At 41.9% G+C, this 27,618-nt stretch overlaps 1 protein-coding gene across 2 annotated transcripts in view; it reads right to left on the bottom strand.

The window, feature by feature from the left end:
* CHRNA7 (cholinergic receptor nicotinic alpha 7 subunit) overlaps positions 1-23,026 on the bottom strand; it is a 132,760-nt gene extending 109,734 nt beyond the window's left edge. The window contains exons 1-2 of one of the 2 annotated variants that reach the window (XM_089309209.1): positions 22,849-23,026; positions 22,457-22,596 (exon numbers count right to left, since the gene is read on the bottom strand). In XM_089309209.1, the coding sequence (XP_089165335.1) occupies positions 22,457-22,596; positions 22,849-22,903 (195 nt within the window). In that variant the 5' untranslated portion in view covers positions 22,904-23,026. The remainder of the gene's footprint in view (positions 1-22,456; positions 22,597-22,848) is intronic. The other variant, XM_002718287.6, reaches the window with a different exon arrangement.
* Positions 23,027-27,618: the final 4,592 nt, after the last annotated feature.

Raw genomic sequence — 27,618 nt, 5'->3', positions numbered from 1 at the left:
AACATTAATCTCACTTAATAAATAAACCAAAACCTAATTTAGGACTATAATAAAAAGTTGAGTTTCAGCCAATCACAAGCAGCCAGGTTTCAGTCAAAGACCAGACTGAACAGACCAACTGATCAGAACACACCCAAATTAGGCAAACACCTAGCTGTAGCCAATCAGGTGATGTCTCTCTTCTGTATCCCACCGGTAAACACCTACTGCTTGCATTGCTGACTGATGCTCTCTCTCTTCTGGTTTTGAGCACAGTCCAATTCATAAACTGTTCTTTGATCAAATGAACGCTGCTAAATTTGTCAAAGCTTCTGTATTAACAAAAATCCTAAAAAAAAAAAAAAAAGATAACCCTACTGAAAATATTTAAATGAAAGCATTTTATATTTGGTTGGAATCTCATGTTTGATCTTTTAATCAGCAAAGAACTACAAACATAAACCCAGTGTTGAAATAGGAGTCATAATGAGAAACAGAGGCTGTGTAAAGTAGCTGCCTTAGGGAAATGTAGAGAAATGGGAAACCTTGGCTAGGGACCAAGGCTTCTCATAAGCCCTTCATCACAATTAGCTCTGTAAATAATGTGTGCCATGTCACACTGAAATACTAAGGCTGCCATAGCCTGTTCATTCTCTCCATCTTACACACACATTAAATAATTGAAATGTCTATCCAGGCACAGACACAGTGGACAACGTGATGTGCAAGAGTGATAGAGCTCAATGCTCATGCACTCATTACATTCATAGCCATTTAATTATTCTCAAAAAACAAATTAATTGTCAGTGAAAATTTCCATAAAGCTGATATACTTTAAGAGTGATATACCTTCTGCACAAAAAGCAATTCTAGGTGGACTGCAGAAATATGAAAGGCAAAACAACAAAAAAAAAAAGTCTCCAAAAGAAAACAGTAAAATAGCTTCATGAATTTGAGGAAGGTACTAAATATAGAAGAAAGGATTCAGAAAATGGGCCTCATTAAAATCAAGAATTCCTGTTCACCAAAAGATATCATTAATCTGTAAGCATATTACACTTCAAGTTAAAGTTTACAAAAGAGAAAAGGCAGAATATTTTTAAAAGTAAGATAACGAGCCAGCGCCGCAGCTCACTAGGCTAATCCTCCGCCTTGCGGCGCCGGCACACTGGGTTCTAGTCCCGGTCGGGGCACCGCATTCTGTACCGGTTGCCCCTCTTCCAGGCCAGCTCTCTGCTGTGGCCAGGGAGTGCAGTGGAGGATGGCCCAAGTACTTGGGCCCTGCACCCCAAGGGATACCAGGATAAGTACCTGGCTCCTGCCATTGGATCAGCGCGGTGCGCCAGCCGCAGCGCGCCGGCCGCGAAGGCCATTGGAGGGTGAACCAACGGCAAAGGAAGACCTTTCTCTCTGTCTCTCTCTCTCTCACTGTTCTGTCTCTCTCTCTCTCACTGGCCACTCTGCCTGTCAAAAATAAATAAATAAATAAAAATAAAAAATAAAAAGTAAGATAGTGAGACTAGTGTCTGCTAATACTAACTGATAGAATCAAAAAGGGAGAGAACGATTCGGATATGGCTGAAGAGCCCATGAGAGTATTTTAGGCATGGAAAGCCAAGACACTCTGGTGGGAAAAAAAAAAAAAAAAAACACTATCAAAGAAGGAGGTACCTTTCTCTGTAGGGAGGAGTGAACCTCCACTTTGACTATGACCTTCTCTGAATAAGATTGAAGTCGGCGAACTCAAAGGCTTCCATAGCCTTGGAAACCCATGACAAGAGCCTAAGGAGATTACTGATGCCATAAACAAGAGTGTCAAATTGTTAAGTCAACAACAGGAGTCACTGTGCACTTATTCCTCATGTAGGATTTCTGTCCTTAATGTGTTGTCCAATGTGAAGTAATGCTATAACTAGTATTCAAACAGTACTTTACACTTTGTGTTCTGTGTGGGTGCAAACTGTTGAAATCTTTACTTAGTATATAGTAAATTGATCTTCTGTACATAAAGATAATTGAAAATGAATCTTGATGTGAATGGAATGGGAGAGGGAGCAGGAGTTGAGAGGGTTGCAGGTGGGACGGAAGTTATGGGGGGAAAAAAAACCATTGTAATCCATGAGCTCTACTTTGGAAATTTATATTTGCTAAATAAAGTTAAAAAAAAAAGTAAGATAATGAGTAAAATAGTCAGAAGATATATTTTTTTTTTTGACAGGCAGAGTGGACAGTGAGAGAGAGAGAAAGACAGAGAGAAAGGTCTTCCTTTTTGCCGTCGGTTTTCCCTCCAATGGCCACCACGGCTGGCGCACTGTGGCCGGCGCATCGCGCTGATCCAAAGCCAGGAGCCAGGTGCTTCTCCTGGTCTCGCGTGGGGTGCAGGGCCCAAGCACTTGGGCCATCCTCCACTGCACTTCCCTAGCCATAGCAGAGAGCTGGCCTGGAAGAGGGGCAACCAGGACAGAATGCGGTGCCCCAACCGGGACTAGAACCCGGTTTACAGGCGCCGCAAGGCGGAGGATTAGCCTATTGAGCCATGGCGCCGGCAGAAGATATTTTCAAAATATGTAACTAACTGCTATGGTTTTGATATTCTCTCCAAAACTCGTGTTGAAATTCAACTGCCATTGTGATAGCACTAGGAGGCGACGCTGCTAGAGGGTGTTTAGGTCACAAGGGTTCCATAGTCATGAATGGACTCATGCTCCCATCACTCAAGCAGGTTTCTTATCACAGGAGTGGACGCATCCCCTCTCCCTCCTTGCCCTTCCATCACATGATGCTGCCCACTGTGCTGGATGCTGGCACCTTCCCAGCCTCCAAATCCCCAAGAGATAAATTCCTTCTCTAAAAAGAAAAAATAGCCCAGTCTCAGGTATTTTGTTACAGTAGCACAAAGAGACAAACACAGGGCTCATGTCTGCAATATAGAAAAAGACACAGACATCAATAATAACACAAAACAAAAATCAAAGAGAAACACAGACAAGAAATATCACTAGACATTTCTCAAAAGAAAACATCCAAAAAAGCTGTCTGCACATTAATGCTTATTGCAGCTCAATTCACAATAGCTAAGACCTGGAACCAACCCAAATGCCCATCAACAATAGACTGGATAAAGAAATTATGGGACATGAATGCTATAGAATACTATACAGCAGTCAAAAAAAAACAATAAAATCCAGTCATTTGCAACAAGATGGAGGAATCTGGAAAACATTATGCAGAGTGAATTAAGCCAGTCCCAAAGGGACACATATCATATGTTCTCCCTGATCGGCAACAACTGAGCACCAAAGGGGAAACCTGTTGAACTGAAATGGACACTATGAGAAACAGTGATTGATCAGCTCTTGTCCTGACTGTTGATGTACAATGTAATACTTTATCCATTTTAGTATTTTTTTTGTTCTAGTACTATTGTTGAACTCTGTAATTAACACACAATTATTCTTAGGTGTTTAAATTTAACTGAAAAGTGATCCCTGTTAAATATAAGAGTGGGAATAAGAGAGGGAGGGGATGTACAATTTGGGACATGCTCAAGCTGACTTGCCCCAAATGGTGGAGTTATAATCATGCCAGGGGATCCCAATACAATCCCATCAAGGTAGCATGTACCAATGCCATCTCACTAGTCCAGGTGATCAATTTCAGTTCACAATTGATCACACTGATAGGTCTAAGAGTCAAAGGGATCACACAAACAAGTCTAGTGTCTGCTAATACTAACCGATAGAATCAAAAAGGGAGAGAACGATCCACAACGGGAAGCGGGATACACAGCAGACTCATAGAATGACAAATGTCCTAAATAGCACTCTGGACTCAGAATCAGCCCTTAAGGCATTTAGATATGGCTGAAGAGCCCATGAGAGTATTTTAGGCATGGAAAGCCAAGACACTCGGCGGGGGGGGGGGGGGGGGACCTAAACGAAAGATCTCTGCGAGTGAGATCCCAGTGGAAAGAACGGGGCCATCAAAGAAGGAGGTACCTTTCTCTGAAGAGAGGAGAGAACTTCCATTTTGACTATGACCCTGTCGGAATAAGATCGAAGTCGGCGAACTCAAAAGGCTTCCATAGCCTTGGCAACTCATGACTAGAGCCTAGGGAGATTACTGATGCCATAAACAAGAGTGTCAAATTGTTAAGTCAACAACAGGAGTCACTGTGTACTTACTCCTCATGTGGGATCTGTCCTTAATGTGTTGTCCAATGTGAAGTAATGCTATAACTAGTAATAAAACAGTATTTTACACTTTGTGTTTCTGTGTGGATGCAAACTAATGAAATCTTTACTTAATATATACTAAATCGATCTTCTGTACATAAAGATAATTGAAAATGAATCTTGATGTGAATGGAATGGGAGAGGGAGCGGGAGATGGGAAGGAATTTATGGGTGGGAAAAAGCCATTGTAATCCATAAACTGTACTTTGGAAATTTATATTTACTAAATAAAAAAAGAAAACATGCAAATGGAAAATTAAAAAATGAGAACAGGCTGGTGTTGTGGTACAGATTAATCCAATGCTTGCAACACTGGCTCCCCATACTGGAGCACATGTTTTGAGTCCCTGCTCCTCCTCTTCTGATCCAACTCCTTGCTAATGCACCTGGGTAAACTGCAAATGGTGGTCCATGTACTTGCCACCCTGCCACCCATGTGAGAGACCCAGGTAGAGTTCTGGGCTCCTGGCTTCAGCCTGGCCAGCCCCAGCCATTGCCACTTGAGGAGTGAACCAGCAAATGGAAGACATCCCTCTCCTCCTCTTGCTCTTTCAAATAATAAGTAAATCTTTGAAGAATAACAAAAATGTCCTCAGCCTTACTAGGAATCAGGAAACTGTTAATTAAAATCACAAATAAATATCATTATATCTACTATAATAATAAATTTAAAATAGAAAATTCCAAGTTTTGGGTTTTTAGGATGCAGAACAACAAGAACTGTCATATATCTTGAGGGATTGTTAACTAATGTAACTTAAAAATTTTTTGGCATCATTTGAAAAACTTAAAAACAATGCTACCCTATGAGCTGTCAAGTCCAATTATATGTATGAACAATACCTAAATGCAAATGCCTGTGCATATAAGAATATCCATGCACAATAGGAATATTCAGGGCAGTGTTAACAGACAAGACATAGAACCAACCTAAATATCAATCAAAATAATAGTTATATTCATATAATAAAATAATGTAGAGCTATGGGCAACACCATGGGTGAATTTCAAAAACAAAGTTAAACAAAAGAAGCTAGCCCTCAAAGATACATAATGTGTGCTTGTGCAATTCCTCGTCTAAAAATTTGTGGAGAAGGGAAAAACAGATCTCTGGTGTTGGAAGGCAGGCTACTCTAACTTTTGCTTTGGAGGCAGGAAGAGCTGTGTCGAGTGGTAATACCTTAAGTAGATTTGCTTATGATAGTCACAGAGTTGATTTTGATAGTGTGCCACATTTGTGTCTATTATATGGCAACTCAAAGTTGTAAAATAGGAATAAAGAGCAACTTCTGGGGCAGGAGTTGAAGCCTGGTTATGATGCCTGTGTCCTGCATTGGACTGCCTAGGTTGGATACCTGGCTCTGCTCCTGAATCCAGATTCTTGTAGATGTAGACACTGTAAGGCAGCACTGAGGGCTCAAGTGTAGCAGGTTCCTGCCACCACAAAGGAGACATAGAGGGAATTACCACCTCTTGGCTTCAGCCTGGCCTGGTCTTGCCCTGGCTGTTGCACACATTTAGGGAGTGAACCAGTAAGATGGGGGCGCGCTCCTGTTCTCTCCCACCTCAGAAAAAAAAGAAAAACTTCCACAATGAAACTTGTTTCTTTCTATGTGCTAGTTGGTATGTTAAAGGTTCTTTCAAACGTTAATAAAATATCTTAATATAGAATATTAACAAACTAATGTTTCCTGACTAGTTATTTAAAATGTAAATTTTAACAATTTGAGCTTAATTAAGCACACTCTGGCAATCATTGATCAGCCTTGGCCTAATTTGCTTGATTTAAATCCCCAAACATAATTTATTCTATGTGTGAAATTCTTAAAACAGATGTTAAATTAAAAACTCATTTTACCATTCTCAAATTAGAAACCAACTTGAGAGCCACCCTACTACCGGTGTACTCCATGAAATAAAGAAACATAGTTTCCTCTCCTGGGACTAAAACATCACCTGGTTCCCCCAGGACAGAGTTCTCACAGGTGACATTGAGTAGCCATGACAGCTACAATACCCCCCTCTGTTCACCGCCACCTGAAAATGAGACCAATCTGCCCCTGTATGCACAATCCGACTTACGGCCTACAGTCAGATGCACATTCAGGTCTTTCCCATGGCTATTCTTCTGCACTGTTTTAACCCACAATGCAGGACTTTACGTAATTCCTTTGGTTAAGGTAGTCTGGATCAGTAATTTTGGCTTGCCATGAACTTTAACTTCAAGGTTTGCATTGTATCTTCCAGCTTCATGTTTTAGAAATACAAATAGGCATATCCTGTAATGACTTACTATGAGATATGCAAAAATATGCAACAAGGAGGGTACATGTATTTAAATATGTACGTAGGCATGATTTTTAAATACTTTTGGGATTTTTTTCAAAATAGTTTATAGCTGGTATTGATTGTAAGAAAATCAATGAAATAAAGAGCATGAGGAATACTATCAGAAGATACCAGATGACTTTCTTCTCTGAGAAGTAAAACACTACCTAATCCTGGTTTTTTAAAATAAAATCAATAAGAGAGCAGAGGTTTTCACCGGCATCCTCCCATGACAAGACTATTTCTCTTCCTTTAACAGCATGTCAGGGATGAAACAGGAGCTGTGAGAGAGCTGAACTCTTTGGGGAATATCTTCAGTGGTGGAGTTGAGAGGTATCATTTACAAGAAAGATTCCTTTAGTAAAAGTACCCATAATTCTCAGTACATAACAGTAAAAAGATTTTGTAAAATTATGTCCCTGAGCAATAAGAAAGTTTAAGGGGGATAAAATTTTTATAATGTAAACCTGATCAATTATGGAGGTGCACTGTACACAACTTTCAGCATAGAATTCCAGTTCTACTGTCAGTAATGATGAACTGAATGGTTCAGGAATCCTAATTGAATGAGAACAATTAGAAAATCTGGAACAAACAGAAAAGTCACATGCTAGAAGGCACCAGAAAACTCAGGGCAATGAGGAATTACAGAGGCAAGACCAAGGAGAGGAGGAAGTCCTGAGGGAGTAATGGGATTCGGGGCTACTTTTCTAGAGCAAATGGTGATTTGTTAGAATATGAATATATATTTACATATATTGATTTAATAAATATTTATAGATAGATATTAAAGAGGGTACAAAATTGAGCAGACCTTGACAGACTCAGAGGCAGGAGTTCAACGCTCAAGTGAATAGAGAGAACACTCCAGGAAATCTTCTATATTTAATTCCACCCTAGAATGTATCCAGAACTAGCAACAGACAAGCCCTTAAGACAGGCAGCCCAGCTTCTCAGCTTTCCAGTCCCACAATGTGTGGGTGTCGATGTCCACAGGACGGCTGTAGATTAGAAGCAAATACGAAATGAGAAAGAGTCTCCCGAGGACCCTCAGATTATCTCCATAACTTTTCACATAGATTGTTTGAGACAAACTACCAAAAAAACAAACAAACAAACAAACAAACAAAAACAAAACAGCACAGCACATGTGCCTGAAAACCCCAAGGGAAAAATCAACACCAAAGACAGAGGCACAAAGCATCTAAAAATGAAGGGACTGTAAAAATAATTTTATTAATGTATTCAAGGAATTGCTGGACAAACTTTAGATTTATGAAATGGGGTGAAGGCGCCAGCCCTGTGGAATAGCAAGTAAAACTGCCGCCTGCAGCACTGGCACCCCATGTGTGTACCAGTTCAAGTCCCAGCTGCTCCACTTCCAAACCAGCTAACTGCTAATATGTCTGGGAAAGCAGCAGAGGATAACCCAAGTGCTTGGGCCTCTGTACCCACATAGGAGACCAGGAAGAAACTCCTGGCTTCGGATTGGTTCAACTCTGATCACTGCAGCCATTTGGGGAGTGAACCAGTAAATAGAAGATCCTTCTCTCTCGCTTGCTCTGTCTCTCCCTCCCTCTGACTATGCCTTTCAAATAAATAAATAAGTAAATCTTTTAAAAAAGGAAATGGAGGAGACAAAATAAAATTATGGAAATAAAAAATATGCCATATCTAAAACTTTAAAAACAAGCCAGTATGTGAGACTAACAACAATTAGACACAGTGAAAGAACTCACGGCTAAATACAGATCAAGAGAAAGTGGCCTGAATGAAGCATGGAGAGACAAAACTAGCAGAAATGACAAAATAATATGAAACACAGGACAAAGCAGCATTTCTCAAGTTCAGTATTATTGATATTTCTTTGTTGGGGAGGACTGGCTGCTGCCCCATGCACTGTGGGGTATCTGCAGAATCCTGGGCTCTCCTCAGTCAATGTCAGTACCACCCTCTTCCCCAGGTCTGACCACCAAAAATGTCTCAAGACAGGGCCAAGTATTCCCTTGGGAACAAAGGTGTCAATAAGATCTACTAGGATAAGGTGAGAAAATGTGACAAAGACATACAGCCCCAAAGGAAAGAGAAAATGAAGCAAAGCCATATTTGAAGAAATAATTAGTGAATTTTCCAGACCTTAGGCAAGGAACCATGTAACAGATTCAGTAAGCAATTATGAACTCCAAACAAGTAAAACAAATGAGCAAGAATACCTATATACATAATAGAAAGACTGCAGAGAACAAAAGATAAAGGAAACAACACACAAATTTTAAAGACAGCCAAAGAAATTAAAACCAGAGTACCCTCAAAGTAGAAAAACAGCATGCAGTTGAAGTCATCAGAGATAAAATAGAAGCCAGAAGACAATGTGATGATGTGCTCAGCCAGGCCAGAGTCTGAGTTTCTGAACTATCATTCAAGAAAGAAGATAATACAAATGTATTTTGAGAGAAATAAACACTGATTTTGTAACTTTCACATCCACAAAAAGAGAAAGGAAAATTATTTCATATAGAATTAGGAGCTATATGAAGTTAATCAAAATAAGAGAAAAGGTAAATGTATGGGTAAATCAAAGGATAATGACTATAGAAAATGGGGATCATCTCATCAAGTTTTAAAATGTACATATATACAAAGGTATTTCAAAAACTTCTTGGAAAAGTAGAATTGAAAGATAAATTTCTAGGACTAGATGGCTTCACTGCTATACTCTACCAAACTTTTGAAGGAGAATGAATTTCAATCCTCAACTATTCAAAACAATTGAAGGAGAAGAAATCCCCCAAAACTCTTTCCAGGAGACCAGCATCATCTTAATTCCAAAACCAAAAAATGAGAACTACAGACCAACATCCTTGATGAACATAGGATGCAAAAATTCTCAGCCAAATACTAATTGAATCCAATAAAACATCAGAAGATCACTCACCCAGACCAAGTGGGATTTATAATTCGTATGCAGGGATGATTCAACATAAGCAAATCAATAAATGTAATACAGCATATTAACAAATTGAATAAAAATAATATTATCTCAATAGGTACAGAGAAGCATTTGATAAAATCCTTTCATGACAAAAACCTTTAGCAAATTAGATATAAAAGTTACAATCTTCAACACAATCAAGACAATATATGAACAACCCACAGCTGCTATTCACTATAGCTCTGGAAGTTTTAGCTAGGGCCATTAGGTAAGAAATAGAAAACAAAGAGATACAAATTGGACAGAAGTAAGTCAAATTATCCCTGGTTGCAATGACATGATCTCATAAATAGGGAAACCAAAAGACTCCACTAAGAGACTATTGGAATTCATAAGAGACTTTGGTAAAGCTGCAGGATATAAACCTCCTTAGCCTTTGTATACACAGACAATGCCATGACTGAGAACGAACTTGTAAGATCAGTACCATTCATAAGATCAGTACCATTCATAATAGCTATAAAAAATTTAAATGTGTAGCATAAATTTAACCACGGATGTGTAAGATCTCTACAATAAAAATTATAAAATATTAAACAAACAGAAGATGACAACACAAAAAAGTGGAAAAATCTTCCATGATTTTGGATCGGAAGAATTAATATCACCAAAATGTCCATACTACCCAAAGCAATTTACAGATTCAAGGCAATCCCTATCAAAACACCTTTGAAATTTTTTTCAGACTTAGAAAAATGATGCTAAATTTCATATGGAACATGTTAAATCTGTATATATGACAAATACATGAAACTTATATACCTTAAATAAAATTTTTAAAAATTCATATGGAAATACAAGAAACCCTGAATAGCTAAAGCAATCTTAAACAACAAATACAATGCTGAAGGCAACAAAATACCAGATTTCAAAATATACTACAGGGCAATTATAATCAAAACAGCCTAGTACTGGCATAAAAATAGAAATGAAGACCAATGATATGGAACAGAACCCCAAAACTCAATCCACACAGCTACAACCAATTAATCTTTAGCAAATGACCTAAAATCGATCCCACCAGAATGGACAGTCTCTTCAACAAATGATAATGGGAAAAACTGGATCTCCATGGGCAGAAGTATGAAACACGATCCCTATCTTACACCTTATACAAAAACCAACTCACAATGGATCATTGATCTAAATCTTCAACCTGACAGTATCAAATTACTAGAGGAAAGTGTAGGGGAAACTCTGAAAGATTTTAGCATAGGCAAAGTCATTTTGGAAAAGACCCCAGAAGCACACACAATAAAATTAACAATAGACAAATGGGACTACATCAAGTTAAGAAACTTCTGCACCACAAAGGAAAAACTCAACAAAGTGAAGAGGCAACCAACAGAAATGACAGAAAATATCTGCAAACTATGCAACTGATAAAGGATTAATATCCAGGAAATATAAAGATTAAGAAACTCAACAACAAAGCAAGGAATCCAATTAAATAGGCAAAGGACATGAACATATTTTTTGAAGAATGAAATTCAAATGGCCAACAGACATGAAAAAATGCTCAGGATCATGAACTTTCAGGGAAAAATAAAAGCCACAATGAGGTTTCACCTCCCCCCAGCTAGAATAGCTATCATACAGAAATAAAGAAATAAAAAAAACAGGGGCTGGCACTGTGGCATAATGGGTAAAGCTGCCGCTCCCGCCTGCAGTGCTAGCATCCCATATGAGAACCGGTTTGAATCCTAGCTGCTCTACTTCCGATCCAGCTCTTTGTTGTGCCCTGGGAAAGTAGGAGAAGATGGCCCAAGTCCTTGGGCCCCTGCACCCACATGGAAGACCCAGAAGAAGCTTCTGGCTCCTGGCTCCTGGCTTTTGGTTGGCCTAGCTCTGGCCATTGCAGTCATTTGGGGAGTGAACCAGTGGAAGGAAGACCTTTCTCTCTCTGCCTCTGCCACTCTGTAACTCTGCTTTTCTAATAAATAAATCTTTGTTAAATAAAATAAATGCTGGCAAGGATATGGGGGAAAAATGTACCCTAATCCATTGTTGGTGAGAATGTATAGCAGTACAACTATTATGGAAGACAGTATGGAGACTCCTCAGAAATCTGTAAATAGATCTATTACATGACTCAGCCATTCCACTCCTTGGAATTTACCCAAAGGAATTGAAATCAGCATATGAAAGAATTATCCATACCTCCATGTTTATTGCAGCTTAATTCACAATAAGCAAGATATAGAATCAATCCAGATGTCCACCAACTGGTGACTGGATTAAGAAAATGTGATTATACGCGTGCGCGCGCGCACACACACACACACACACACCCACACACCATGGAGTATTATTCAGGTATAAAAACAAATGAAATCCTGTCTTTTGCAACAAAATGGATACAACTGGAATCCATTATGCTTAGTGAAATAAGCCAGTCCCAAAAAGGACAATTATCATGTTTTTGTGATCTGTAGTAACTAACAGTGTATAAAAATTATATATACTAGCAAAACTGACATTTTGAGATTTGAATATTGTTTACAGCTTTTGTCTAGACTTGAGGAACAGTGGTTTTTGTACTTATATCTTGTTCAAATCTTTAGTGGACGATTAAGCTTGTGATTATAAAATAAACTGAAAGTATATCATTGTAAAGATTAAATGAAAACATTAGAAAGTAAGGAGGAGGGAGAGTAGATGCAAGGGTAGCAAGAGAGGGTAAGTTGGGAAGTATCATTATGCTCTTAAATCTGTATATATGGCCGGCGCCGCGGCTCACTAGGCTAATCCTCCGCCTAGCGGCGCCGGCACACCGGGTTCTAGTCCCGGTCGGGGCACCGGATTCTGTCCCGGTTGCCCCTCTTTCAGGCCAGCTCTCTGCTGTGGCCCGGGAGTGCAGTGGAGGATGGCCCAGGTGCTTGGGCCCTGCACCCCATGGGAGACCAGGAAAAGCACCTGGCTCCTGGCTCCTGCCATCGGATCAGCGCGGTGCGCTGGCCGCAGCGCGCCGGCCGCGGCGGCCATTGGAGGGTGAACCAACGGCAAAAGGAAGACCTTTCTCTCTGTCTCTCTCTCTCACTGTCCACTCTGCCTGTCAAAAAATAAATAAATAAAAAAAATAAATAAATAAAATAAAAAAAAAATCTGTATATATGAATTACATGAAATTTGTTCCCTTTATATAAATAAAATCTTAAGAAATAAAAACAAAAAAACCTGAAATCCCTGCACTGTTTTCTCGTGATACATGTTTTTCTATTAACTTTCTGAAGACCCCTCATTTATAAACTAAAATAAAATAGTCCATACACTGGGATTACAGAATTGAAGAATAAACAGAATAAAGATTATAAAATCACATTGTATAGGTATGATTACAACTTGCATTATACTTTAGTTTTGTATTCCTGATGTAACTGGTAGATCAACCATTGTTAGAAGAAAAGGAAGATAACTGTCTAAGAAAAAAGTAGAAGAGTTATCAAATGAGTAATGAATCTAGAAGAATGTAAGACAGAGAACAAAGGAGTATAGAAGACATAGTGGAAATGGAAGCAAATAGTGAAAGATAGATTTTACCAAACATAGCAATAATCACAGTAAAAACGCACAAAAGATAAAGATTATCAGTTAAAAAAATCAACTCTGTGCTGCTTACAGGAGATACCATATGAAAATTTATAAAAAATGATTCCTAAAATAAAACAAGAATAAGGATTGAATGTGCAGTGGTGGTGAGTTATATAATAAGATAAAAAAATCCATTTTATTTTAAAATATGTTGTTTATAGGGCCAGCATTGTGATGTAGCAGATAAAGTACTAACTGCAATGCCTGCATCCCATATGGGCACCAAGTTCATGTCCCCACTGCTCCATTTCCTATCCAACTCCCTGTTAATGTCCGGGAAAAGCAGAAGATGGCACAAGTGTTTGGAGTCCTGTACCCACGTGGGAGACCCAGATGAAGCTCGTGGCTCCTGGCTTCAGGCTGGCCCAGCCATAGTCATTGTGGCCATTTAGGGAGTCAGCCAGCAGAGAGAAGAATCTCTGTCTCTCCCTCTTAACTCTGACTTTGAAATAAACAAACAAATCTTTAAAAAAACATGTTGTATACCATTTTGCCTATTTATATTAATCAGTTTTAACAAGCATTAATTTTAAAATAAAGTACCACACGTGAAGATATATCATGTTTAAGTATTTCTCCACGTACCTAAAAACACAAAGTAAAGACAGCATGAACTGCGACAGGATGCTTTGGGCAATGGTAATTTGGTTGATTTCCTCCTCCTCCTCAATCCTTTTAAAATTTAATTTAGCTTCCTGTATGAAACATAAGAAATGCCACCTCCAAAGCTATCGTGAGGTCTGATGTCCAGGTCTGCATGTAAAGAGCTTAGAAGTCTCCACTCTGCCCTAACAAGTAAAAAAAAGAAAAAAAACTGACCAGAATGAAAAACCAGGAACCTTTCTTGGATCCATCTGAGACAGAAAGGCCTACACCACTGAAGGAATTTGATTCATCATTAATACCCTTCCAAAACAGAAAACAAAACACCCAGATGGGGTCATTGGTTAATGCAACCAAACATTAAAGGAAGAAAATACACCAGTTCTCTAGAACCACTATCAGGGGACAGAACCAGCAGGAATACTTCCTACATCACTCATGAAGCCATTGTTACCCATTACTAAAACCAGACAAAGACATTATAGGAAAAGTATAGATCAATACCACTCACAAACAGATACTAAAGTCCTCAACAAAATATAAACAAACTGAATCCAACAATATATATGAAGAATTATATATCATGACCAAGTCCCTGAGACTTATTCCTGATACACAAGACTGACTCAATATTTGAAAATCAATTAATGTAATCGATCACAGCAACATATATCGATAGATCAGTATTTCATAAAACTAATAACCATTCTTAATAAAAGCTCTCAGTAAACTTGAATACAGGGGAAATTTCTCAATCTTGAAAAAGAATATTTACAAGAAAACCGTAGAGCTAACATCACACCTAGTGGTGAGAAACGTGAATCCTTCCTACTGAGAGTAGGAACAAGTTAAGGGTGTCTGCCAGGCACTATTCCTTTTCAATATCACACTGAAATTACTAGGTAATTAATTAGAAAAGAAAAGAGCACCCAAACTGAAAAGGAAGTTATGCAAATATGGAAGGGAGAAATAAAACTGTCTTTATCTGCAGATGATATACTTGTCTATGTAGAAAATCCAAAGAAATTTACAATAAGTATCCCAGAAGTAAGGCATTATTATAAGATTACAGGATTCAAAGTTAATATTGAAAACTCATTCACTTTTCTACAACTAATGAAAAAATTGAATCTGAAGTTAAAAAATCTAATATTAGGGCCAGCATGGGGATACAGCAGGTAAAGCTGCCACCTGAGATACTGGCATCCCCTATCAGAATGGCAGTTCAAGTCCCAGGTGCTCCAATTCTAATCCTGCTTCCCAGTAATATGCCCAGTAATATGCAAGGCAGGGAATTGCCAGTGCTTGGGGTCCTGCCACCCATGCAGGAGACCAGGATGGAGTTTCTGGCTTCAGCTGCTTAGACATAGCTATTACAGTCATTTGGGAGAGTGAACCAGCAGATGGAAGACTAACTCCTCTGTCTCAATGCCTCTGTCTCTATCCCTCCCTCTCTTCCTCCCTCTGTGTTTCTCTAACCTTCAAATAAATGATAAAGTTTTCAAATAAATAAATTATAAATATTTTTAAAATATCACCATTTAACATCCCCAATTTAATATATAGTTATGTATAATAAAGTAGGTATAAAATCTATGAGCAAAACTATAAAAGTCTGATAATCCCTTTGACTTAGACCTAACAGTATGATCAACTGTGGTACACAGCAGACTCATAGAAGGGCATATGTCCTAAACAGCACTCTGGCTTCACAATCAGCCCTTAAGGCAGTCGGATATGGCTGAAGAGCCCATGAGAGTATTTTAGGCATGAAAAGCCAAGACACTCTGGCAAAAAAAAAACAAAACAAAACAAAACAAAACAAAAAAAAAAAACAACAACACCACCACCACCTAAATGAAAGATCTCCGCAAGTGAGATCCCAGTAGAAAGAACAGACCATCAAAGAAGGAGGTACCTTTTCTCTGAAGAGAGGAGAGAACTTCCACTTTGACTATGACCTTGTCTAAATAAGATTGAAGTCGGCGAACTCAAAAGGCTTCCATAGCCTTGGCAATTCATGACAAGAGCCTAGGGAGATTACTGACACCATAAACAAGAGTGTCAATTTGTTAAGTCAACAACAGGAGTCACTGTGCACTTACTCCTCATGTAGGATTTCTGTCCTTAATGTGTTGTTCAATGTGAATTAATGCTATAACTAGTACTCAAACAGTATTGTTCACTTTATGTTCTGTGTGGGTGCAAACTGATGAAATCTTTACTTAATATATACTAAATTGATCTTCTGTATATAAAGATAATTGAAAGTGAATCTTGATGTGAATGGAATGGGAGAGAGAGGGAGCATGAGATGGGAAGGTTGCAGATGGGAGGGAAGTTATAAAAAAAAAGTATGATGAAACATATGAAAGAAGAATACTTACAAATGGAGAGCTACTTCATTTTGATTAAAAGACTCAATATTGTCAAGGTGTCAGTTCTTCCAAACTTGATCTATAGATTCAGGCAGTCAAAACCCCAACAAGTTATTTTATGGATATGGATAAATTGGTTCTCAAATCTATATGGAAAGGCAAAGACCCAGAATAGCAACACATTACAAGATTAGAAAAAATTTGAAAGAGTGATAACACCAAAATTCAAGACTTACTATAAAGCTACAATGATCAAGACAATGTGGTATTGGCAAAGAACAAGCAGATCAAAGGAACAGAATAGAATGCCCAGAAATATATGTATATAAATATAGTCAACTGTTCTTTGTAAAAGGAGCAGAGGCAATACAATAGAGAAAATATTATCTTTTCAGCAAATGGTGCTCGAAGAACTGTACATCCATGTGTGAAAAAGAAAAAATAATCCAGATACAGACCTTACACTCTTCACAAAAATTAAGTCAAAATGGATCTCAGACTTAAAATGCAAAATGCAAAACCGTAAAACTCCCAGAAGGTAACATAAGAAAAATCTAGTTGATGCTGGGGATGGTGCTGACATTTTTAAATACAACACCAAAGGCATGATCCATTAAAGAAATAATTTATAAGATATACTTCATTAAAATTAAAAACAGCCTCTATGCAAAAGACACTGTCAAGAGTAGGAGTTAAGATAAAGTTCAGAGTAGGAGAAAATAATTTGCAAGACACATCTGATACAGGACTGCTATTCAAACAGATAAAAATGTCCCTCAAAGCTCAACAATAAGGAAAAAAAAAAGTGGATCAAGGATCTTAACAGATATCTCACCAAAGAAGATAAACAGATGACAAATAAGCACATGAAAACATATCCCACCGTATGGCACCAGGTAAATGCAAATTTAAATAACAAGTAGATATCATGACACACCTACTGGACTGGCGACCATATGGAATGCTGGTAACACCAAATGCTGGTGAGAATGGCGAGCAACAGAAATTCTCTGCTGTTGGAATGCATTTTGCTGTAATGCAAACAGGGATACTCACCAGAAAACAATCCTTATCATGTTATCCAGCATTTATGCTTTTTGATACCTACCCAAAGGAGCTGAAAACTTATTTCCACTCAAAAATCTATACACAGATGTTTATGGCAGCTTTAGTCCTAATTGCCAAAATTTGGAAGAACCAAAATGTTCTTCAATAGCTTAATAGATAAATAAACTGTGGTACATCTAGATAAACAATATAAGCACTAAAAAAGAAATGAGCTATCAATCCACAAAAAGACAGGGAGAAATCTTGCTTGTATATTACTGGGTAAAAGAAGCCAATTCGAAAAGCTTATATACCATATTATTCCAACTATACATTATTAATGTTTGATAATATTTAGTTTCACCATTTTAAATAGTGGCCAGTATATTCAAGATCATTAACCTAGTGAACCTGAGCAGAGGGCCCCCAAGGAGACTAAGAAGCTAATCTTTGGTATACTGGGCTTCACAAGTATGCCCACCACCTACAGTAGTAAACCCTAAAGGCACTTCACTCTACTGTCTTGGGACTAAAGCATTCAAAAAATGGAATCTGCAATGCAAAACCTATAAAATAGCAAAAATCATTCATGCATAATTATGTTTTGTGTTTTTGTGTAATTACTGGTTGGTTCACATTATTCTGTTTAAACACCTTGCCTTTCGGACATGCTTTCATAACTGTGCTCATTTATTTTATGCAAATCAACACTCAGAATGGCCTTTAGATATATGTGTACAGGTGACTAGCTAAATGGCAAAAATAAAGGAAAAATATTATGGAACTGTTTGCAGTTTAAAACCTCACATTTGCATCACTTCAAAATGATTTCTTATGTATTATCTCATTCCCAGCCCAGTGACAAGCCCATGAAGTAAATTAATAATCACCATAAGTCAGAGTATGCATTTAGGAATACTTTAGGCACTTTCCCTTTACAAATTTATGTATGAATGCACATGATGTTTATATAAGTCATATATCATAGGTGATTATCCAAAACATCACTTGAATCTGCCCCATTCTCTGCATTCCCACAGTGGCCACCCTCATTTCGACCTTGCTTTATCTGAGTGTGTTCTCCAAAACTTCATGCATGGAAAACTTAATTCTTCAATGTGTCACTGTAGGGAGTTAGGCCATCATGAGAGGTGTTTGCTCATGAAGGTGGAACCCTTGTACACAAGCTGATGTCTTCCTAAAGGCACCGAGTTAATTTTCACAGAACTGAACTCATTACCTAAGAATGGGTTGTCAGGAACGGAGGCTGCTCCTTGTGCTTTGCTTGATTTGCATGTGTCTGCTGGCCCTTCCATTCTCTGCCTCATGCTGAGGCAGCACAAGGCCCTCACCAGAAGCTAAGCAGATGCTGGCACCACGTTCTTGGACTTCCCAGCCTCCAGAAGCATAAGCCTTACCAATTACCCATTGCAAGGCACTCTGTTACAGCACTGCAAAACGGACCAAGAAGGACCTCATTGCTTACCTAATCTCTCTCTCCACACTGACAGTTCTCAACATCCTCTGACTAATCACAGATCCAGTAACTGTTCTCCCCTGCTTAAAAAATTCCACCATTCCATCCCACTCTCTAGTCAGTCACCAAGAGGCCTGATGAATAACTGGAACACACCACAGTGGGCAAAACTATTCCTTTGAAGTTTTGCATCTTTAAAATGTATGTGCATTTATTTCTCATTCTAATCTATAATTTATGCTTGTTAGATTTAATATCAATATCATGGTTTGGATTGTTTCCATTTCTAGGAAAATATGCAATGGCAAGCTGGCCTTGCAGCTCCACAAAACCCCTGGCACACTGCCTCCTCATATCCTCAGAGGCACCCAGACAAGGGCCCCAGGCAAAATGGGAACTCTGCATTTACCCTCCAGATACCTCACACACAACACCACCCCCAACCCCGTTCCCAGGCTCAGCTAGCATCTCCTGCCAAAGGAACATCATAACCTCCATCTTACAAGGTATATTTATGGAAACACATAATTCTTACACAGAGGGTTGAAAAAATATTTGCAGTTTTGTCAATACTATATCTTTCTTTTAGAGATTCTAACACAAGCACATTAGGTTTTCTCCGAAGTCTAACAAGAAAGCCCGCAGCAAAGATGAACCAACCAGAAGCCAGTGTCCTGCAGAATCTACCTTGTTGAAGGCAGCCTGTCTTCCACCACACTTTCAGTCTCTCCTCACCCTGTTCCTACTTCCTGCAACTGGCAAACTCCTACTCACTCTTAGAAATCCATTCACCCTCCCTTTAAACCATTCCCAGCTACCCAAGCTGGAAATTATAGCCCTTTGTATAGACTTGTGTTAAATTTCACCACATGTGGTAAGCTTGGATTTACCCGTTAGTCTCCCTAGCCAGACCATGAGATCTCTGGAAGTAGAAATCACCCTTTACTCGCCAGAGAATTATGAGGACCTAGCAAAGTCCACAACAGGAATTCAATAAGTACATGCAGAACAAGTTTATAAAAAGCAAATGCCCCTTCACAAAAACCAAACAGGCACCACCAACAACCATCTCTCTGTCACTCCAGCCAGAAAACCTCTGCTAACAAAAAGGGGAACAATAATATCTAGCTAGGGGAAAACAGAAAATTATGGTCTCTGGAAAACCCATTTGGAATGGGCAAAGGACTCCTAGAATTGAATTTATAAACAGAGTCTGTACCAGCCAGGATTTTGTCATGAGACCCACAGTGTCTCTGTCCAGGGTGCTGGGATTTCAGCTGGAAACACTGGGCTCTGTTTCACAAACAGGCAGAGCCAAGCCAGCCTGGAATAGAAATGTAGGCATATTTTTTTCTGATACAGAGACTTCCTTTTCACCCAGGATCTCAGGACAGCTGCATTCAATCAGCTATAGTTCAGTTTAAACAAACTAAACTGACTTTCTCTGCCAAAAAGTTATAGAGGCTGAAGGAGGCAGAAGATGCAGGGCCAAGGACTGGAGAGTCATGGGTGGGTTTTCCTTGCAGCTCTGCCCATAATCCCTCAGTGACTGTGGACAGTGACCCCACCTTTCTAGGCATGGATTTCCTGACCTCCGAGTCAAGTGACTCCTAAATTAAGATACAGCAAACCCGTAGTGAACCACCAGAGTGTGTCAAGCACTTTCTCGTATTTAATCCTCTCCAAGCCCTTTGAAGTGGGTATTATTCTCATTTTACACATGAGAAGACAGGGCTTTGTAAGTTAAGTAATTTGCTCAAGGCCTCTCCAGAAATATATGGTGTTGCCAGGCTGGGAAGTTCAATGTGTTCACAATTGGATCCACAGTTAAAGTGAGACCAAGAATTTCTCCCCAATCCCATCCTCCCTCAAACTCTGGTGGTTTTATTATTATCATTGTTATTATTGTTATTTTACTCTTCACATCACGTAACCTAAAATGACACCAGACCTTCTCCTAGAGACCCATGTTTTCTCATGTTTAGCTGATCTTTAAAGAGCCTTTTCACAAGACAGTGGTGCCCAGCTTTTCCAAGAATGCTGTCTTCTTCCAGACAGGCCCCCATTGCCACACAAGGCCTGTTGCACTTGCTCTCTCTGACTTCTCAGCTGAGTGGCCATTGCGCCACCATGCCCCACCCAACCAGCACAAGGACCACTCCAATAGAGCCAGCACAAACAGCAAAAAAAACCTGGCTGGAGCCATCCCTGGGAAAGCGGGGTTACCTTTCTCAGCCCATCATGTGCCAACTGTGGAATATGTTAGCTCAAGCTGCCTGGTCCTTTCTTGGGTGGTTTTTGTGGGAAGAGGACAATAGTCCTTTGTCTGGTTTTAGTGTCTCAGAGTTTAACCCCCAATCTTTAACTCATCACAAGGGCTGATGATGTGCCACAGGACATCACCACTGATGATGTTTTACCAACAAGAAAAAGATAAAGGCTCAAGATGCTTAAAAAACCTGCCTAAGAGGAACCACCCAGAAGCCGCAAAGCCAGAACCCACCAAGGATCCCAAGTACAAGCCCAGAGCTCCTGGAATAAGGACTCTATGAGCCCCCACCCAAATGCCCTACAGCCTCAGGCATCACCCACACAATGCATTCCCTGCCTTGATTCACTCTGCTGCAGCTGCTTTTTCTTCCCCAACTCAAAAATTCCCATCTTTTCTCCTTTCCCATGCCCGTAGACAGCACCCTTTGCTCCGCTGATAACCCATGCACCAGGCAGCTATCTTTCCGTAATAGCTCTTCCCTCCTAACTTTTCCACATCATCAGACACAGTCGCTATTTTCCAGCATGATTGTGTCTGTAGAAGTGGCGTGTTCAACACAGGTGTCCTGGGAGAAAGGAAGCCGCTCATCCCAGCAATGTTAACTGGCTTCAGTGACAGAACATGCATCGGTAAACCTTTGTAGGATGAGGAAATACTAGTTTGCCTGAACCTCTCTGGTGACACTTAGCTCTTCAGACATGGAGTTGTGGCTGTCTCGCACCTCTTTCCTACCATGTTCTTCCCTCCCCATGAACACCATCTCTGGCCCCACCCTACTCCAGCCCACGCTGCTCCAGAACCGAAGCCAGTGCCTTGTGCAGACCAGAATCCAAGCCCATTTGTAGTGATTAAACACTTCTGCACTATGTGAAGGATACACCGGTGATAACGGAACATCCAAGGCGGTCTGGAGGAACAGCACCCAAGTTTGCGCCGATGTGCCAACTAAAGGGCACACCGCTAAAGCAGTCGGACAAGAAGCCCCTGGGGCTGGAGGCTGGGGGCAGCTGCCAGACGGAGAGAGGCGTCCATCCCCAGTGTGGGACATGCAGTCCTTAGCGCAAGGACTGCCCACACCTGTCCTCATCAAGGAAAGCGGAAAATGCCCACTATGGGGGGAGGGAGCGGCTCTTAAACGCCCCCAGCTGGCCCTGCGCCCGGAGAGATTCGCGGTCCACAAAGCCCCGGGCCAGGCCCTACCCAAAGCTGCCACACAGCCTGTGCAGCAGCACGGTCTAGAGTGGCTAAATTGACGCTCAATGCCGGACTGCATGCCGGCGCTTACACCACGGGAGACACTGGGATGTCTGCTCCCCGTGTTCGCCACCGACTCCCGGCTCGGGATACTTCAGCCCCGAGTTTCCTAGAAGAGTAAAGGCGAGTCCCAGGACCCACGCGGCGATGGGAAGAGCTTCCCCGGGTCCCTCCTGGACAGGGGGAAACCGCGCCGGCAGCACAGGCCGGCCGGGGCCAGCTAGGGAGCCCGGTCCCCCGCCCGCCCGGGCGCCCGACGCGTTCGCACACCCAGGAGTCCGGGGCTGGGGCGGGACTCACCACGTCCATGATCTGCAAGAGACTCAGGGAGAAGTAGACGGTGAGCGGCTGCGAGTCGTTGGCCACGGGCCTCTCCAGGGGGTTGTAGTTCTTGACCAGCTCCTTGTACAGCTTCCTCTGGAACTCGCCTTGCAGGGACACTTAAGGAGAGGGGAGCCGGGCAGGTTGCTCAAGAAAGGCCAGCGGGGGTGCGCCCCACGCCCCGCAGCCCAGGTCCCCTGCCGCCCAGCCCGTGCAGCCCAGATCAGCAGCCCGGGCGGCGCCCCCGCTGCCCGGCGCCGGCCGGGAAACCCCCGCCCCCAGCCCGGGCGCGGGGCGCACAGAGCCGCCCTGGATGCTCCCGGGACCCCGCGGAGGTGTAGAGGGTGGCAGGGAGACGCCGGTGGCTTTACCGTGCAAGAGCGACGCGGCCAGCGCCAACCAGACGCCCGCTCTCGAGCCGCGCATGTTGGGAGCCGGAGCCGCCGCGGGCCGGCGCGCCGCGCGTCTCGGCTGTCGGCCCGGGCCTGCGCCTGCGGCCGCGAAGCCGCCTCCTGCCCGGCTCGCGCGCCTTTAAAGCGCCGCGCGCGCCCCCGCCTGGCCCGCCCCCGCGCGCCGCGCCGCGTGACGGGCCCCGCCCCCGGCCCCTGGCGGCCGCCGCGGGAACTGCAACCCGCGGGAGTGCCTGCGAGACGCGGCCGCGCGGCGGTCGCTCCCGGCGTTCGCGCGCCGCTCGGCTGGGTGGCCGGGCGGAGCCGAGCCGGGTGCTGTCCGCTGGCCGGCGCTGGGCCTGTCTGTCCGTCCCGCGCTTTGTCTCCGCTCCGCTCCCTCAGCCTGTCAGCCGGGAGCCGCTCCGGACTCTCCACGACGCGGCGGCCGGGGACCAGGCTTAGGAAGCGTCTCCGGGGAGAGCGGACGGGCCTGACAGGAAGCTCCCTCGCCCCGTCCCGCCGCAGCCGGAGTTCTCTCAGCCCCGGGGCTCGGTTCTGGACGCGCCGCCAGCCTTCGAGAGACGCCGCGAGTGCGTGGGATGGGCCTCCCGGCGGATTCCCCGGCTTCACTCTCATTCGCTTTCCAAGAGATTCAGAAAGGAGGGAAGTTAACTCCCACCCCGGCCCCTCGCTGGAAGAGCGGCCCGAACCTGCTGTTTCCGGCCCTTTTGAGCCCCGGGGAGAGCTAATGGGGGAGCCTCAGCTCCGCGAGACCCCAAGTAAGAGGGGTCCGGAGGAGGGGGTCGTTCCCCGGTGTTTGCGAGGAAGCCCTGAGGAGAGGTCGGTCCCCGGTCCCGGAAGCAGGTCGCGGGAAGCCGAGGCGCAGGGTTCCCTGCGTCCGGTTGGCGGCGTTGTCGCCCGCCTTCTGCGGCCCCCACAGCGACTGGACTGCCCCAGTTCAATTCCTGGGCCCGGACCCAGGCCGCGGGGCTCACAAGTCGCTGAAGTGCCTGAGCCTTGGGATTCTTGGAATAAATAGACCAAGAACTAAGGAAAGGCTCACGAAAAGGGGACCGAGCTTGAATGCACCCCAGGAGCAAGAACTGAGCACAATTATTTGATACGTAAAAACAAGGAAACGTGATGTCACTTCGGTGGAGTGTCTTTAAGCAAATTGAAGCCTGTTAAGTGATACAGGTATAAGCAAATAATCTGCGTAGACGTTAATAACTACAGTAAGCCTAGGTGTAGGAGGATCGACTCTGTGGAGAAGGGACAACTGATCTGAGTTCGTGTGGAAGAACAGGTGTTCTGCCAAGAAGTGGACAGCTGGGCAGGGAGCCCCGGGGAGCAGATGGGCATGCTGTTAACGTCTGGCTCCTTATTCCTCACCTTGGCTCCCAGTCTGGACACCACACAGAGGGTAAGGGGGTGAGTACCAGGTATCAGCAGCAAGCAAAATAAAGGAAGTCAGACAAAGAAACTAAACCCCAAGAATAGAATATTCCAAGTGCACAGGTATCCAATGCAATAATCTCAATGACCCAGACCAAACAGCAGTCGCCCTCCTGCTCACACTTCCTGCGTAGCCAGTGGCCCACAGAAGTATGGTCTTTGAGATCCCATTCCTGAAGGCACAATGCTTCCTTACCATTGTGGCTCCCCATAATGTCAGAAACACAGAAATAAACCATTCCCAGGTGGAGCAAATGTCAATAAATATGCATTTATGCTTTGTACTCTGCCAGGCACCCGATTTCCTGGCTTAGTTTACAATGTAGAACGGATGTGCTTGTTGGTTTTTCTTATTGTAAAATGGGGTAGGAAATCTCGGAGTAGAGTTGTCTGAGCTGTGCAGGCTCCACTCTCATTGGCATTCCCAACATAAAGAAATAGTACCTAAGACTTAGGGTTAATACACATCTGAGCTTATAAAGACAAGGGATAAAGACAGGGAATGGGAAACATATCTGTGTAGTCACCCACAAACTGATACTGCAACCATAACCCAGGTAGACCAAGTGTATGGATGCCAAGGTTAAGAGTCTGAACTTGCCTCACAGTCTGGTAAAGCAACCAGCCTTTAGCCTTGAACCTGTGAGAGATGAGGTTCTGGAAGGGAGATATCCACATAAATCCAGAACCTGGAAAAAAAAAATCCCTCCTTCCATAAAAAGAGGGCCAGAAAACTTCATCCACTACCTAGGGAAATTGGAGGAAGCATGTTTTCTGTTTGGACCCTGGATGAGGGGCATTGGGAAGAAGGTAAGTTGTATACTTAAAAATCCAAAAGTGCATTAGGCTTAGGTGTACAGTCAAATGTGAACCACCCATGTGATTTGGAATTCTTGTGGAGAAGGATTTCCATAACTTCACACATGGGACTCAAAAGAAAAATCACACAATGTGCATGAAAGTGAGTTCACAATAAAATGTGTAGCATTCCAAAAAATAGACTTTCCATCATACAAGGCAATAATTAACAGTAAGGAGAAGTCCACCAACAGAATAAACAGGAAAATCCATGCCCTACAATTTGAGGTGATTGAGCAATCTGAAAAAAAAAACTATAAAAGTGGTGTGTATAAATGTTAACGTTATTTCTCAAAGTGGGGTAATGTTAATTAACCCACAATTGCTCTTAACACTGTACAAGTTTATTTCTATCAACCATAATCCACAAGTTCAAGTGATTTCCCCCTCTTTCCAAGTCTTTCAGGGACACAGAATTTTTTCATCAATGAATATGCCTCATGTTTGAGGAATAAATTCTGAGAACTTTTCAATATTGATGAAAAACATCAAAGCACAGATTCTCTTGATCATGGATTTGATTGCCACTGGATTTAATTTGTTGGTAGATTTCAGAGGAATTTTCCATCTACATCCACAAGGAATATTGCTCTATAATTGTCTTCTACTGTACATTATTGTCCAGTTTTGACAGCACAATTCCTTTGCCCTCACAAAATAAATTGGGACATGATCCCTCCTCCTCTATTTTCTAAAATTGTTTCTGCTAGATATTATTTCTTCCTAAATGTTTGATAAGACCTACTAGTAAAGCTATGTGCCTGGAGTTTTCTTTATGGGCAGTTTGTTTTGTTTTGCTTCTACCATAAATCATATTTTAATCACTGTACTACAATTATGAGTTTCTGTTTCTTCTTGGGAAAGTTTTTGCTACGTTGTGTTTTTAAAGAAGTTTCTCTATTTAAGTTGTTGGTTTTATTAGCATAGTTTATTATATTCCTTTATTATCCCATATATTCCCATAGGCCATGTAATGATACTTCCTCTTCATTCCTACTTTCAGTACTTTATGCTTTCTTCTTGTTGTTTACATGTACCAGATATTATCAACATTATTAACCTTTCCAGAAAACAACTTTTGCTTTATTAATTTTCACAACTGTATTTTTATTTTTAGTTGACTTCTACTCAAGTTCATTATTACCTTCTACTTATTTTGGGTGTTTAATTTGCCCAATCTGTTACAAAGTTCTGAGTGTATAAGCTGAGATCATTGATTTTAGCCTTTCTTTCAAATGTGGGCATTCAAAGATGTAAGTTTTTATCTTAGTAATGCCTTAAGTTCTTGTCTAGTGATCTTACTTATTTTTTAGTTTACTTATTTGAGGAACAAGGAAAGAGACAGGTAGATGGAGAGCTTCTCTCTATAGATTCACTCCCCCAGATGCCTGTAATAGCTGGGATTGGGCTGTGGCTGAATATCCCATGTGCACTTGAAAATAATGTGTATTCTGAAGTTCTTGAGTGTGGTACACTAAAAATGTCAATTAGACAATAAAGTTAAGATTGTTCATATACTTTATTGTTGAGGTGGATTCATTCTGAGAGGAGAGCCTGGTGGGGGCAAGAGGTGAGGAGTCACTACACAGACCCCGAGAGTCAGGTGAAAGCAGGCCAGAGGAAAGTAGCTTGCAGACTTGTTTATTTCAGTTGGTACAGCAGCTTAAATAGCCAAGGCAGCCAAACCGGTCAAGGGGCGGTCTATGCCCTAATCAATCACAGCCTGTTGCCAGGCAGGCTCCTTTGCCAGGTGGGTTCTGAAGCCATTCCTGAGTAACTGACGCTCGCTTGCCAGCAGCCATCTTGGCACGGCCTTATTCCACCACACTCTATAAACATTTTTTTATTTTAAAAGAAAGACTATCTTTGATGATTATTTAATTCTCCCTTTATTTTTTTTCAAGATTGATTTATTTACTTGAAAGTCAGGGTTACAAAGAGAGAGAGAAGGAGAGGCAGAGAAAGAGAGAGGTCTTCCATCCTCTGGTTCACTCCCTAGTGGGCTGTAAAGTTGGCTGCAACAGCCAGAGCTCCTCCGATCTGAAGCCAGGATCCAGGAGCTTCTTTCAGGTCTCCCATGTGAGTTCAGGAGCCCAAGGACTTGGGCCATCTTCTACTGCTTTCCCAGGCCCTAGCAGAGAGCTGGATTGGAAGTGAAGCAGCTGGGACTCAAATCGGTGCCTATATGGGATGCCGGCACTGCAAGCGGTGGCTTTACCTGCTATGCCACAGCTCTGGCCCCATCCCTTTATTTTAATTCTCCCTTGTGCCAGTTTTGTTTCCTGTGTTTTGAATCTGTTAGGACATGCATACGTATTAATGATTGTTATGCTGATTATTTTGTGCTGTTAGCATCATGAGATATATATATATTTTTGACAGGCAGTGTTAGTGAGAGACAGAAAGAAAATCTTCCTTCCATTCGTTCACCCCCAAATG

Source organism: Oryctolagus cuniculus, chromosome 12 (assembly GCF_051225735.1).
Source record: "Oryctolagus cuniculus isolate XC-2025 breed Fujian yellow rabbit chromosome 12, ASM5122573v1, whole genome shotgun sequence".
Lineage (NCBI taxonomy): Eukaryota > Metazoa > Chordata > Mammalia > Lagomorpha > Leporidae > Oryctolagus > Oryctolagus cuniculus.
Note: the sequence above shows the minus strand (reverse complement) of the source record. Positions and strands in the feature narration are given on the sequence as shown.